This window comes from Prionailurus bengalensis, chromosome E1 (genome assembly GCF_016509475.1).
Source record: "Prionailurus bengalensis isolate Pbe53 chromosome E1, Fcat_Pben_1.1_paternal_pri, whole genome shotgun sequence".
Classification (NCBI taxonomy): domain Eukaryota; kingdom Metazoa; phylum Chordata; class Mammalia; order Carnivora; family Felidae; genus Prionailurus; species Prionailurus bengalensis.
The window spans coordinates 59,223,083-59,238,461 of record NC_057347.1 but is presented as its reverse complement, the minus strand read 5'-3'; the positions used below and the strand labels follow the sequence as shown (position 1 = coordinate 59,238,461).

Genomic DNA, 15,379 nt, shown 5'->3' with positions numbered 1-15,379 from the left:
CCGGCTGCCGGAAACACGGGCGTTTCCGCGCTGCTGTTAACACGGGCGTCCGGCCTTCTTCGCTTGACGGTCGCGCCGAGTACCTCCCACCTCCAGGCTAGTCGTGTCCTTACACCGGAGGCGCATTTCCCACGAGCAGCACACGGTCTGCTCTCGCTTCCTAGATCCGTCTGGCCACCTCTGCCTTCCAGCCGGGCCGTCGGACTGCTTACACGGTCACCACCGACACGGTCACGCAAAAATCCACGCGCCTGCGATCTTCTGTAGGTGCCATCTAGTCCTCGCCCCCCTCTCCTTACCTTCTGTTTTGTGTGACCCTTGTACACGTTCACGGCCTCAGGGGACCTCTTCTGCTGGCGAGGGGGCTCCCCCTGTAAAAGCATGGTAGTGATGGCCTCGACGTGCGCGGCTGCCTCTTCCTCGCGGCCCACCTCCAGGCGGTAGCACATCACACGAAGTGCGAGAAGCTGACCGGAGCCTTTCTTCAATTTCTGCCCCGCCCCCACGTCCCTGCTGTGACCGCACGCGTCGCTTGTGTGCACGCCACCAACCCCCAGCGCACGGCGATTACTGTCTGCTCCAGCAGATGATCTCTGACAGATTCAAGGCGCAGGAAGTCAGACTTACGCGTGGGGCTCCCGGGCCTGCGTGTGCACCGCGCGCCTTTCTGCCTGGGGACCCTCGCTAACGTTCCTCGTGGTGTGGGTCCGCCGGGCTGCCACCCTCCGGTGTCGAGTGTCTTACGAAGTCCTCACTCTGCCGCCACCTGTAGAGAGCCTCCCGCTGCGCACAGAAGGCCAGGCCGGCGGCTTTTCTTCGGGGACGCGAGGGCGCCGGCCCGCCGGCCCCCTGCTGGTGCGGCCCCCGGCTGGCGGCCCGCTGTCTTCCTTCTCCTTGCCCCTCTGTTCGCTTTTATCGGCTGCTTCTGGTTCTTATATTGATCATGTTTTTAAGCAATTAGGTTAGGACTCGGGTGGTTTTCACGTTCCCTGCGCGTGGGGTTCCTGGAGCTTCCCGGGCCTGTGGGCTTGTAGTTTTCGTCAAATTGGAAAATTTGGACATTTCTTAGCCCGTTTCTTGAGAGGTTGTTCCCGCTGGCCCGTCAGCGGCTCCGAGTACACACGTCAGGCCACCTGCAGGTGTCCCACGACTCAGAGATGCTCCTTCGGTTTCGTAAGAGCCCGGCTGTGCTCCCTGTGCCCGTGTGCACAGACCGCACTGCTGAAGCTCTTCTGCGGCGTGCAGCCGGCGGTCGGGCTGTCGATCCTGCCCGGCACGTTTCTCACGGCACGCTGCCGCTTCCCTCTCCGAGAGGTTCCGCCGGCCCTCTGAGGGCTTCGAGTTCCAGTGGAGCTTTTTACGTGGAGCAGATTTCCGGCAGTGGCTTCCACGTCCTTCTCGGCCAGTTCTCACACCTGCGAGGGGTCAGGTGGGTGTCGGCGGGTCTTTCTCCTCGTCGTGGATCACGGATCCCCGCTTCTTCACGCTCCTGGTCGTTTCGCTCAGTAGTAGAGTCGGGCGCGGACCCACACGGTGCACAGGTGATCTGGGGAGAGACCCTCCTGGGACTGGTTCCGTGGGGACAACTGGAAAGGCTTTCCTGTGCCACCTGTCCCCACAGCGTGTGCCGCCCCTCGGTCAAATGGCACCGGACCGTCGGCCCTGCTCCTCCTCCCAGACGCGGCTGAAGCGCTTCTGGCCTCCCCCCACCTGCCCCCCTCCCCCCCCCCCACCCATGATGGCCCATGGTGTGTGCTCAGCACATTCCTGTGACCTAAGAAGAGGCCCTGAACTTGCCCCTCAGCTGGGGTCCGCCCTGCGTGGGCCACCCCACCCTCCGCCCTCAGAAGTGCCCTGTGTTCCGCGCAGACGTTCATCCTAGCGTGGCCATCCCTGACCCTCCCAGTGGCCACTCAACAACCCGGTGAGCTCTGCCACAGCACGAGAGCCCGTGGAGGCCGGTGGGGACCCAGTGTGACTTCTGGCCAGATGCAAACGAGGGAAGGTAAGGGAACCACCAAGCCCCCAACCCCCCCCCACCAAAGCACACGGAACTGTCATCTCTGGGAAGCCATCCGAGTGATCATGAAAAGGAAGGTGGAGGTGAACGGCCCTCAGACTCAGCTGGAAATATTTCAAAAGGTCTCTCAGTAGGATGACGGCCTTTGAATAAACAGGTGCCACGGGCTGGTTAAGAACGAGTTCACGGAAAGGTCCCTGGCGCCCGCGGGCAGGTACAGCGACACTGAAGGCCCGGACACTTCCAGCCGGCTGCAGCGTCATTAAACGTGTAAGTCCTTCAGCGCGGGCCCTGAGACTCCCTCGAGCAGGGGGGCGGGGGAGCTGTAGCTGGTGCGCTCACGGGGGGCGCCCGCATCCGGCACACGCAGGAGACACGCGGGCCCCCCGAGACAGATGTGCAGGGAGGCGGTTCTTGGCGTGCGGAAGTTCGATGACCACCCGGGTCCCGCGAGAACGCAGTGGCGAGGTGCAGGCGCGAGGGCCGTCCTTTTCACACACACAGCAAAGACTGAAGCAGAAACAGACACTCCCAGGCAGCAGAGGTTCCGCGGCGACGAGGGCGCCGGTGGCCCACCGGCAGGGAGATGGGCCTAGGGGCGCCCTCTCCTGTCCCTCTCCTCCCACGGGCTGCGGTCTGAGCCGGGCGCCCTACGCACCCAGGAACCTCGACACGTGCTCTGCTCGGCCCGGGACCGGGTAACGGGATCAGTACGTTTTCAGATGTGCCGTTGAGAAAACAGAGACGTTGAAGGACGAGGGAAGTTCCAGAAGGACTTCCCTGGAAGAGCCCTTCTGTCCTCCTGTTCCCAGAGCACGGCTCTTTGGTGAGACGTGAGGGGAAAAGAGAACTGACCGAAGGGTACGGTTTCCTTGCCCACAACGCCAGGCTTTCCGATCGGCCGGAGAGGGTTTCTGCGTACGGGACACCGGCCGGGCAGACGCGAGACTTACACTGTGATTCCTTTTATTCTAAAAGTTCCAGGTCACAGCTGTCATCTTCAGCACAGAGGGGCGGGGGATGGGAAACGAAAGCAGCTCGCTGGAGACAATGAGGGAGGCAGGGCCCAAATTCAGATTTTTAACTCTTTAGTCTAGCAAAGTTTTGGCCAATCTTCCAGAGAAGTCATTGCTCGTCTGAAGTTAGTTCCACAGATAGGAAGGTAAGTATTTTGTCAAAATCTCTAACATTCTAGTCATCGTCACGGAGCAGACAAGCAACGGAACATTCTGTGGATACACCTATGCGCAGGGCACTGGGCCCAAGGAGGGTCAAGGCTGACCTGAGGTCAAGGTTAGCTTTGGGTGCGGCGAGCAGGAGGGAGGCTGTTTCCGGCACCAAGAGGACCATGGGGACCAGGAACGCCGAGGTGAGTGGACCCCGCGTCTGGTCGACAACGTTCTGGTCGGTACCAGGGGACCAGGGAAAGGACTGAGGCCGACAGACGGGGACTGAGCCACCTTCCGGGACTTGTCTGCAGCCGCTATGAGAGGCTGTGCAGAAAGGCCAGGAGAACCTCCCAGGCAACGGGCGGAACTGCAGGGCTCAGCAAGGCCGCTACACAGGCGAGCAAACAAAACCAGCAACCACAGAGCACAACGTCATCCAAGACAGCGTCGCCCAGATGCACCTGTGCTGTCACGTGTTCCTGGGAACGCCCGTGGCACCCGCGCCCTCCGGCAGCCATCAGCCCTGGCTCGGGCCCCACGGCACAGCTCTGGCGGCCTCAAGGTGCGCGGGTAGCCTCGGCGCCCAGGTGAGGGAGGGCTGGGTCCGGCAGCAGCCTGGAGCTGCAGGGGCTCGCTCACAGGACGGCGGAGGGTGTGGGGAGCAGGGAGCAGCATGCAGGGCGGAGGCGAGCCGGGGGAGGTCTGCTGGAACGCGGAGGCAGCGGTGGGGCCCTGGCCACCTACCAGGTGCGGCTGGGGAGGGGGCAGGCCGGTTGAGGCTCTGGTGCCCGGCAGGAGGGGCGACAAGGGAGAAGCCCACTCCCCTCCCCGCCCACCAAACCCCTCAAGCAAGCGACCACGTGATCACCGCGCTTCCTCCCCTCTCCACATCTACGGTGCTTCTGAAGCTGAGTGCCGCGCATGGGGGCCTCTTCTGGGGGGTGTCCGCTCTCGGCCGGCGCTCACCCCCACTCTGGAATCCCTCTGTGTCCCGTGAGTCACGCCTCCCGCCTCGTCAATCCTGCTTTGCCTGTCTTCTGTGGCTCTTCCTCCTCCACACCTCAGCCCCGGGGCTCACCGCACCCCTCAGGCACAGGTCCTCCCCAGCTGGGGTCTCCCCGACCATCACCCCATCACACCCACTCTCCCAGCCCCTCTTCAGCTAACCTACAACCTCTACACCGAGGCCATGAGTTAAAAACTACAGCTTGGATCTTGTCCCATTGCGGACTCTTTACCGGTTCCTCTTGGCTGAAGAGTGGGGTGCCCTCCACTTAGAGGGGGCCCCGCGTGCACCTCCAGCCCCTCTAGGCCCTCACCCTCACGGCACAGCCCCTCAGACACAGGGCTTCCCCCCTGCAGCGGAGGGCTGTGACCCGCTGGACGAGCCTGTCTCCAGTCTCCAGCACAGCCCCCAGGGTGGGGCTCCACGGAGTGGATGTGAGTCTGCGGCCCGGAGGCCTGAGGACAGGGAGGGGCAGAGACTGGAGAGCAGAGCTGGAGGAGATGGTCCCCAAGGTCCCCAAGGTCAGAGTGGAGAGGAAAAAGCACGGGTGGGACACAGCAGGTCTGGTGGGGGTCTGGGTGAGGCAGGGTAGAGTTTAAAGAAGGAAGCGGTCAGGGTCACTTCCTGCTGGAGGACTGGAGGGGGCGGGCAGGGGGCGGCCTGCGGCACCTGAGGGACACGAATGGCGTGGCTGCAGCCCAGGTGACCAGGACTGGGCCCCAAGGAGACGCACCTCCCTTATTCTGGAAGGGGGGGGGCACCAGCCGTGCCTGGAGAGGGAGGGAGGAGCTGGCCCTGAAGGCAGAGGCTTGGGTGAAGCAGGACAAGAAACGCGGGGTCATCGCAGGGGGACAGAGGACACGGCGTCACGGCGGGCAAACCAGCTGCGCTCAGCACCTCCGCAGCAGCCGCCGCCCGGGCCGCCTGACGCACGGAGCCCGCCTCGCGCCTGCGGGGACGACGCGGACTACTCACACTGTCCACGGCCAGGATCTTGGCCCAGATGAAAACCAGGAGGGGCCGCAGCTCTCGGGCGGAGCTCTGCAGCAGCTTCAGCACGTAGGGGAAGATGCCCACAGACAAGGCCTGGGGGAGAGAAGAGAGAGTGAGCGCCAGCACCGGCTCCCGGGCAGCCGAGCGGCGCCGGGGGCGGACGGCGCGGCTCGGGACGCGGTGTGCGCAGCCTTCGGCGCGGTGGGAATGCCGTGGGGGTGGACGCGCCTCACGCAGAGCAAGCGGCTTCCTCCGGCCTCCTCACCCCCGCACTCCCAGATGCCGCGCGACTTCTCCGGTCCTGCCGCGTCCAGAGACCGGGGCTCGCCTCACGAGGGACGGGTGGCTTCCCGTCTGGAACCCGCCGTCCCCACCCTCGGAGGGCCTTGTCTGCTCTCGGCAGCAAAGCGCAAGGCCCCTTAATAATGGTTCTCGTGCTTCGAACCACAAGGCGTCTGCCGCCTCGGGATGGGCCAGTCTGCTGGTTAAGACGGGGAGCAGCCGCGGGGGCTCCTGTGCCCAGATCCGGATGGGGCATCATCCCGGGGGGTCGTCTCTGCTCTCGGCAGGGCAGCGACAGAGAAGCGGGCTATCTCGGCACAAAGGACACCTGGGCAGAGCCCGGTTTTGTCCATCATCTCAGCGTCTCCCTCCAAGACAGACGGAGGGGGACACCCAGGACACAGTCCGAGGACGGGGTCTGTGTCCTTTCCTCATTAAAGGCTGTGTGTACCACAAATTAGATAATTTCTGACTATCATGAATATTGCTTTTTCAGACTGTAATTCTAAACTGTTGTTTGCACACAGAACCAAGAAGGTCCATGTTTGCAGCTGGTGACAGGTCTCCTGAACCTCCTCTAATTGGCAGGTCCCCTAACGATACCCCCTTCCTTCTGATGTAGTTGTTGAAAATCAAGTCGCTTTTTGGTCTGAGTTTTGTCAGTGTTTTCTCTTTTCAATGGCCGTTTCTACTCCTCTGCGGAATGAGAAATCAGAGAAGGGTTTCCAGATTGTGCTGGGCACCGGAGTGTGAAGTCGGTGGACGGGTGTGTGCGGGCACTCTGCGGGCTCAGGGGCACCTGCAGGGGCGAGCCACTCCCGAACGGGGGCGGGCCGGCCACACTTTCTGTCTGCAAAGGCGAAGCCTCGTGGCAGATGGGAGAAGAGGGCAGAGCAAAACCAAACCGCCAGGGGCTGTAGTGACGGAGGCCGCGAGGCAGCACGTGCACCTCTAGGGCCCCTCGGGCTGACCGCCCCCCCTCCCCTGCCCCCAATCGCTCCCAGCTTGTGAGACAGTCCTCGGACGCACCGCGGAGTCTCCGGGGCTCCACCCTCCCCCGGCTCAGTGCGGGAAGCACGCACCAGGCTCACCGCCCAGGGGCCCAGGTCCAGGAAGCGCCCCAGCAAATCCAGGGCTCTCAGCCGGTGCACCTGACTCAACAGCACCTGAGAAAGGAAGAAGGAGAGGGCGTCACCGTGGAGCCGTGCGATTCTGGACGCAGGGGTGCACTCACACCTGCCCCCGGCTGCATTCATTCATTTACCTACAGCAGGTGCTCCTTTCTCTGTATAAAATAGGGGCCCTGCAGAAAGTATTAGAACAAATACTTTTTAATTGCACGTAAAAACACACCGAGGACGCTGTGGTGTATAAACCTCCAGACAGCGTTCCTTTAATTACTCTAAACCAGATAATCTATTATTGCGTTTCTCACCTCTTCTGTAAACTAAATAAAATACTGTGGCTTTGACTCCCCGTCGCTGGGCACGTCTGGCCGTGTCGTTCCCGGTGCCCGGTTCATTTAAACAACTTCCCCACTGCAACCTTTTTAAACTATTATCAGGTTTTTGCTATTACAAACGATGCTATGATAAATATCCCAACAGGCATATTTCTGCCTATTCACATGGTTTTTCCCGAGGATAAATTCGAGGGTAGCAGCAGCACGAGTTTACTACCGGATTACCTGCCAGTGAACTAACATGCACTTCCTACAGTCCACACGTGGGTGCTCCCCTCTGTGGGTGCCCCCCACCGCTCCGTGGTCCCTCCCCACCGTGGGTGCTCCCTCCCTCCCGTGGGCCTTTGCTGATCACAGTGCACAGGACGAGGGTTGCTGCTGTGTTCTCTGGTTATGGGACCTTGGGCCAATCACTTCACTTCCCTGACCCTTAATTTCTTAATTTATAAAAAAGGAGAAACACAAAACCGAATCCCAAAGGTTTAATTAAACAACAAATTAAGAACTCCGGGACAACAGCAGCCCACCACCCACTATTATTTGCCAATATGATAGATAAAAATAAAATCTCCTTTTAATCTGAATTCATTACAAGTGAAGTTGATTGTCTTTTTCTCACAGGTTAATCGGCTATTTCTGTAGTAAACTGGCCACGTGTGTCCTTATTTTCCCACTTAGATGTCTGCCTTCTTGTCTTATTGACACGGAAGAGTTCTTTACACGTTAAAAAGAACAACCTCTGCCACGTGTTTTTCTCTTGTTTTCTTTGTTACATCTGAGTTTAAAATTTCTAATGGGGTCATTTGTAGTGACTTCTCCTCATGGTATTTACGCTCAAGGCCGTGGGTACGGAGCCCCTGGAAGGCACTCTTCTGTCCACTGCCGGCCACCCAGCGCGGGTTCGTGGGCGCTTGCTGCGAGCGGGTGCTGCGCTGGGGCGCGACTGGGGGCAGCGGGGAGCCCCCCCTCCATCAGTCGCTGCAGAGACAGGCAGACGGCCACGTTGTCACAATCCGCGGTGACGGCAGGCAGTGCTGCGAATCATGTGTGCCTCTGCCCTCCTTGGGAGGGTCCTGAAGGTCCCCCTTCCTAGCGGGCAGCCAGGTCCCAGAGGGGAGGCAGTGCGTGGGGCCCCCAGGTAGCAGGCAGAGGGGATGGGAAAGCTTGGGGTGTCTGAGGACGGGTCCCACAGACCGGGCTGAGGGTTTCCCCAGAGAAGCAGCAGCGAACGTGCAATGTGGTCGCTGGGGGACAGACCGGCGGTGGCCGGATGGAGGGGGGGACAGAGTGGACCTGACCCTGACTGATGGGGGGGAAAGCGACCCAAGACAGCAGGGGCCGTGCCCGTGGCGGAGGTGAGGCTGGGTGGAGGGGACCGGTGGTGTCGCCTGCTCCCGGAGGTCAGTGGCAGGAGCCGCGAGGACAACACGCTGGGTGCAGGGTGTCCATCGTGTCAGGTCGTGGGGAGGAGGCAGAGGGGAGTGGAACGCGACGGGGGGCAGAGGTTTTGGGGGCTCCCTGTGAGAGGCAAACACGGGCTGGAGGGACCGGTGGGGAGGAGTCTGGACAGCACCAGGTCCCCAGCAGGAGCGGTGGCCCCGGGGGCGGGGCGGGCGAGGAGGAGGAGCCGCGGCTGGCCCAGCCCCCGGAATGCAGCGTGCCCCCTCCCCCGACCCCCCCCCCCCCCCCATTGCATCGGGGCCATTCCCACACCTCCGTCCCCACGCACGTGTGGGCGTCTGGAGGTGTCGAGCCTCTGACGAAGAGTCGGGGCGAAGGCGTGGGACCCGATTCCACGCTGGACTTGTGGCCACCACGTGTGCCTGAAGCGGGGGTCCGCAGGGCAAGGTCGGCGGGAAAGCGCGGGCCTGCCTTCCTTCCTGCGTCCTCGGCGGGAGCGGCGGAGGAGGCGACAGTCTGACCCCGGACTTGGGCGCATTTTCAAAACCCAGTGGCGCGAGGTCCGCGGCAGCACCTGGCCCGGGCCGTCCAGCACGGGGCCCGTCCGCCACGCCGACCCCCACGGCGTCCGCACGCAGCGCAGGACGTCCCCTCGGCGACTCGCCGGCCGCCCCCGTCGTACCGGAAGCAGAGCCGCCTCAGGGGCCGGTTTCCCGCCCGACCCCGGGTCCGTGAGCGCGGCCGCAGTCGGCGGGAGACCAGAGACCCCCTCGGCGGTCACAGCAAACGCGGAAAACGCGAACGGAGCGCCGCGTTTCGGGCAGGCGGTGCAGCGATCTGCAGGGGAGGAAACGGCCGCGAGGCTGGCTCCGGCTCCGCGTGCCCCGGCCGCCACCGGGAACGTTGCTCCCGCGGCAGCGCGGGGCCCGGAGCCTCGTTCACAAGGACGTCCGTGGCACCACCGCTTCCCGCCGCCGCGTCCACACTGGCGGGACACGCGGCGCAGCCTCCGCAGACGGCCCCGCGAGCCTGGCGCGGGGCTCGGCGCTGTGATTATTAATGTCCGATTGGAAAAGGTCAAGTGTTGGCTTTTTAAAACATGACATCGTGCTTCGGATTCCTTCTGTTGATTCACATTTAGGAAAAATGGAAGCCTAGTGGAAATGAAAGTTACTTTAAAATAAGGACTGGCTTTTGGTTGCACACTTTTTTATTCCTATTATTCCCGTTTCAGACTGGCCCAGGATCTGTGGAAATTACAGGGACAGATGGCGGACGGCACGAGCGACTGGGTCTTGCCCGTCAGTGGCGGCGCGCACGCCCGCATTAACGCAGGGCTTGCCGCCCCGGCCACGCTTCGCCCGCCTCGTGCAGCGACGGCGCTCGGGCTCCTGGGCCGAGACTCCCGGTGGGGCGGGGCGGGGCGGGGCGGGGAGGGGGGCGGCAGTTCCTACAAAAACAGAGTCTGCAGCTCGGGCCTGGCGGACCTCGGTGGGTCCCGCCGGCCTGGCGCCCGGGAACCTGATGCCCACCGACATCCGTAACACGTGTCACAGTAACACGCAGTTACTTTCCTGCCGTGGACTGAGAGCAACCCTGCACTTTCAGACCAAACATTCTGTTTATAAATAAAACGATGCAGCGAAAGCAAACAGTCTCCCGATGAAATGCCCGGAGCGCCTCGCGAGGTCTGTGGAGGTCCTAACACCGTCCTATGACATCCCCTCTTCTCTCTCCCTTCCTGCAGCTCGCGGGTTCTCCCCTCTCGGTCTGGGGCTTCCTTGCACACCGGCCGCCCGAGGGGCCACGGACAGCGACGTCTCGTCCACCGCAAGGCCGTGTGCACCTTGTGGCGGCTCGGGGTTTGAGGGACTTCCTTCGGATTCCTCCTGCTTACACTTCTAAGAGGCAAGAAAAGCCCCAGGGGCTGGTCAGGGAAGGTTATTTCCGAGCCCACCCTCGCAGGACGGGCTGCAAATCAGCTGGCCTGAGCGGATGATTCATCTGACACCGAAGGTCATCCGCTAACGCCTCTGCGTCGTGAGGCACAGAAAATCCTCTCTGGCGTGTGGAGAAAGTAGCAGGATCGGAAAAGCCACAAAGTCTGTATTAAAATTCTCTTTCCCTCAGGCAGTACTTTCTGACTTGCTGAGGCCCCAGAGGATAACCCATGGGTGACAAGGTCCAGGCTTTGGCAAAAATACAGTTCCTTAAGATAAAGCAGCGTGACGTTAACCAGGCTAACGAGAAAGAGGCTGACCCCGTGGGCCACGCCGAACGAAGCCGGGGCGCCTCTGCATCGTGTCCCCGTCCTTTCTCGTTAAGTACAGGTTCGCGTACTGACCCGGGCTGGGCACAGCCCAGGAGACGGCCCCCCAGGATAATGGAGAGCCTGCTGCTTGTGGCTGCTTGCAAGATCGCACGGAAAACGTCTCCCCGCTTTCCCTTCAGTTATTTTCCCTTTCTTCGGCATTACGACGCTGGCTCTGTTAGGCCCTCTTTCCCTGAGGGAGTGTGGATTGTAAATGGAACATTAGGAAAAACGTCAATAGAAGGCCATTTACAGCAGGACTGGTTGCCGGACCCGGAAGACCTGATTTCGCATGCTTGTCACCGCACCCGTGCTTTGCAAAGGATGAATTTCACTCCGCTGCACCTTCGAAAATACCGGAAGGTCGGTGGTAGGGCCACAGGCTCCGCGAGTGAACGTTCCGGCAAGCCAGGAGGAGCTACAGAGCGCAGCACGTCCGTCCTGCGCCACGGCCGTCCCCGCACGTCCTGTCCACTTACAGCCGGCCAGCGTGTGTGCTCCCCCAAGGGACGGCCCGCTGGGTTTCCTCCTTTTTACTGCTTTTCTTCAAGCCCAGGACAGTCTTAAACTGATCTGGAGGCTAACAAGCTCTGCGGGCTATTCACGATGTCGGTCACGGTACACACGGCGCCCAGACACATCCCGGGAGCGGCTGCGGCGGCCACTGCTCTGGGGCGAGGACAGGCCGTGGCGTTTCTACCACGTCCCCAGTGCCCTCGTCCCAAGTCCCCTGTGCTGTCTGAGGTCCCGCACACAGTCCCGAGCCAGGCGAAGCCTTGGTGCTGGGGCCGGCGGACGGTCCTCAAAGTCGGCCGTGTGACGGACCCAGAGGAAGCTGACCATCCCCCGCCCGCCGAAGGAGGGACACCGGGCTCGGGTGGCGACACAGAGAAACCATCCGCCCATTTCCCAAACGGCCCTGGGCAGCAGGAGCCGTTCGCGGGGGCTCTGTCGCGACGTGGTCAGCAGCCCGTGTAAGAAGGTGCCGGCCCTTCCGCGGGCCTGGCGTGTGACGAGGCCCCTGCTCCCACTTCACAGGAAGGTGCCGGTGGCAGCCAGCCGGCTCTCAGGACCTGACACCCTGAACCGGGAGGCAGTGCGCCTGTGAGCACCCGCCCCTCTCTGCCCGTGGCGTCTGCCGGGCCACCGCACCCTGACCGCAGAGCCTGTGTTCCAGGTCCTAAAGTGAGTTACTAGACCTCGGTGTCTACACTGACCAGAGGTCTACACACCTTTCCCGCAAATACACATTAACTGACACAAAAGTTCTGGGAACATTTTCTCTTCTTCCCCCCCGTGAAGAATTTTGGTAACCTGCCATCCACCTCACCCGATCACGTCAGCTGAAAAAATGAGCCGAATGAGACCCACGGAAACCAAGCTTCCAACCCACTGGCGGGGCGCGGTCTTCGCGCGAGCACTGACACGGGCCACGTGAGGGCTGGCACTCGACCGCCACCACGCACGCGCCCTCCACAGAAGGGAAGGCAGGGCTTTGGGTCCGGGCTGCCTGCCGCCCAGGCAGTCCCTGCAGTCGGCAGGCGCCTGGTGAGGAGCCGCTAGGGCCGTCTGCGATGCGCTCACGGCTCCCCTCCTGGCCCCCCGGTGGCTCGGAGCTCACATCCTTCCGAACAGAAGGGCCCGATGCCACGAGCACATGCACGGTGGCGTTCCGCGGGTGCCCGGAAGGGCGGCCGACTACGACCCAAATGAGGGGCTCGGTGAGGGTGGGGGAGGGAACTCTGGCGCCCCCAGGACGGCCTTCCCAACTGAGTGCAACGGGAGCCGGTGACTTCGAGGGTCTGATCCCCCCGACCTCCAGGCACCCGGCCCGCGCACGGCCACGGGGGCGTCACACACGCACGCACGCACGCACGCACGCACACGCACGCACGCACGCACTCTGCCCTCTGCTGGCAGCGGTCTTCCCTGGAGCCCGCTCAGCCCGTCCGGAGGGTCCAAAGACACTCACCTGCAGAACAATGGGAAGTTGCTCGGGCGGGCTCCTGTTCTCCACGCCCATGGTGAGCCACACCTGGAACGCGGTCAGCTGCTCAGCAAAGAAGGGACTGTGCTGTGGGACAGGCAGGGGCGTTAGTTAGGGACCTCGCCCTGACACCACGCGCCCCCCACGCGGCCCCCACGGCTGCCTGGGTCCGGCTGAGGGAGGGCAGGGCGCAGCCGGGGAGGCGGCAGGAGTGACGCGGCGCAGCTGGCGGCCGGACGAGGGCGGGAGGAGAGGGTGTCCCCGGGCTGAGCTGGGAAGACTGCAAGGAGCGTGCCAGGACGAGTGGAGACGCCTACAGGACGTGGAGTGGGGACATCGAGTGGGAACCGTGCTGCGCCTGCAGTTCGGGGCGGGGGCGGGGGGGTCGGCGCTGGAGGTGCAAACTCAAAGGGAGGCGGGAGAGAGCAGGGCTGAGCCCGGAGGCCAAGGGCGGTGGCGCAGAAGGAGGAGGGGTGGTGGGCGGGCAGGACGCAGCCCGGTTCCCCCGAGAGCGGCTGAGCAGCGCCGAGTCCCCGGAGACCGAGGTGCAGCGGGCAGAGGCGCGGCAGAGTGCGCTCAACACAGGCGGGAATTTGGAGACTCCAGGGTGGACGGCTCTGAGAAGGGATCTGGGTGCAAAGGGGAAGGACAGGAATGGGGGGGGGGTGGGGGGAGGCCACCCGGTGCAGAACTCTGGTTTCCCCGTGCGGGGGCGAGGGTGTATCTGGAAGCGGCTGGTGCCAGTGCGGGCAGGGAGGCGGGCTCTCGGGTGGGGCCATGCACCGCCGGCAGCCCGGACGGCCCTCCGGGAACGGGAGTCGGGGATCCCCGGATGCAGGGATGTGGGCAGACACTGGGGCACTTGCAGGGGACTCTCTATCGCTTCTATTTCTCAGTGACACGGAGAGGGAGGGAGGACACAGCCGAGCAGAGCGGCACGGGAAGGACATAACCAGAGTTGTGATTTACTCCAGGACCCTAGAGTGGGGGGCAGGGGGCAGAGAGTATGTGAGGCCACCCTGGGGTCAGTGGAGGACCCAGGCACCGAGGTCACAGTGATGGGGGGGGGGGCGTGGAGTTGATCTGTCCTTCCTGGACTGGCAGAGGGGACGCCTTTCCCGGCAGTGACAGGGACCAAGCAGAGGACAGAAGGAGCGGCTCAGGGAGGAGGGAGGACCTGGCCGCCGGAAGGTCCGCGAACCGAGAAACCGGGCTAGCGGGATGGCTGGGTTTTTCAGTCTGACGGAATCATTTTCACCTAACACACGGTTCTGCTTCCCCAAACCCTGAACCAGAAGAATCCCAAGTTACAAATCTCTGCCTCCCAACCCTGTCCTCCTGCCCAGGGGGAAGGTGGTGGCTGCGTTTCAGAGTGTCTGTGCCTAAGGAAGGGGGCCGGGAAGGTGCGACTGTGGCACGTGTAGACAGCGTGGCCCCGCGTGTGTTTGCACGACTCAGGTCTGTAAGCCCCACCCCGGGCCTGCTCACCCCACACCGTCCACGGAGGAGCCTGGTGGGCAGAGCCACAGTGTCCCCTCAGAACAGTCCATCGCGTGGAAAGTGTGCGGAGAGCAAGCACCACCCAGGAGTCCGCGCCCCCGCAGAGTCGGCGTGGGCCAGGGGCACCAAATCTGGAGGGCGACCTGGGAGCTGGGAGGGAGCCCCCAAACTGGCTTTCCTGTTTTCAAGTGTGACTTTTTCCTGAACTGGTTAAAAACAGTAACCTCTGTTAAGCTCTCCATCCCCACACGTGGGAGACCTTTGGTCTCTGAGGGGAGCTCGGGTAATTCAGATCATTCCATCTCTTTCCCCCTCCTTCTAAGTCCGGATTTGAATGAAGGATGCTCCCGTGTTGCTCACTGCCGGAGAAACCGTTCCACACCGCAAGGACAAGCATTCCACGTCTTTTCACCCACAGCTCACAGAAAGGGCCAGTCTCTGCCGCTGAGGTATGTGGCGAGGGCTGTCGTGCCCCTCATGGCGCGGGCAGCCCCCCAACACAAGCAGGCTCGGCATTCCACATAACGTGCCCCAAAGCGCCTCGAGAGCTGCCCCCGTGTGCACCTAAGGATGAGGGAGAGCAGGGATTCTGGGCCGGGTCTCCAAGATTACGGCTGTAGCATCAGAGCTGCTGTGCAGAGGCTCTGAGTCATGGGGCCGCGTGTCCAGGCCTCCCAGGGCAATTCTGAGGCCAGGCGGGCTGCTCTGTGGTCAGCCCACGTGTCAGATGGCCCCGGGGCCTGAAAAGAGGCGCGAGCCGAAAAGGACAGAAAGCGGGAAGGCCAGATGGGCACAAAGAGCCCCCTGACCCCTGGGGGGATTCAGGCACAGAGGAAGTGATCTCAACACACCTCCTCCTCCTCTTCTCGCTTACCATCCCCGGTCCAGACACGGCTACACTGCCTGGTGTCTGTCCTCACGTACAGTGACACTCACTACTCACGATGACCTCACCACTTACAAGAGGAGACAACAGAAAACTGCCCAGTGGCCAAGAGCGTTCAAATTCCATAGCCTGTCAGAGCTCAGCCTGCAGATGGGCTTTCTTCAAGTCCTTCAAGAAACTCCATGCTTCCCAGCACGAGCAACCACTCCCCCCTTCTCCCGACATCAGGAAATGCCAAATCTGATCAGGCTCCTTTCCGTTGTTAATTAAAATCTGTCCTCCCAACTACTGATCTTGGACAAGTGACCAACATGCTGGGCTCTGTTTTGGTATATTTGACAACGAGGTTTTAAAATAAGGCC

The 15,379-nt window shown here is 62.3% G+C and overlaps 1 protein-coding gene across 2 annotated transcripts in view; it reads right to left on the bottom strand.

The window, feature by feature from the left end:
- Positions 1 to 15,379, bottom strand: part of RPTOR (regulatory associated protein of MTOR complex 1) — a 338,621-nt gene that overhangs the window by 79,661 nt on the left and 243,581 nt on the right. For both annotated transcript variants that reach the window (XM_043585750.1, XM_043585751.1), the window contains 3 exons: positions 12,617 to 12,718; positions 6,553 to 6,636; positions 5,171 to 5,281 (listed from right to left, as the gene is read on the bottom strand). In XM_043585750.1, the coding sequence (XP_043441685.1) occupies positions 5,171 to 5,281; positions 6,553 to 6,636; positions 12,617 to 12,718 (297 nt within the window). The remainder of the gene's footprint in view (positions 1 to 5,170; positions 5,282 to 6,552; positions 6,637 to 12,616; positions 12,719 to 15,379) is intronic.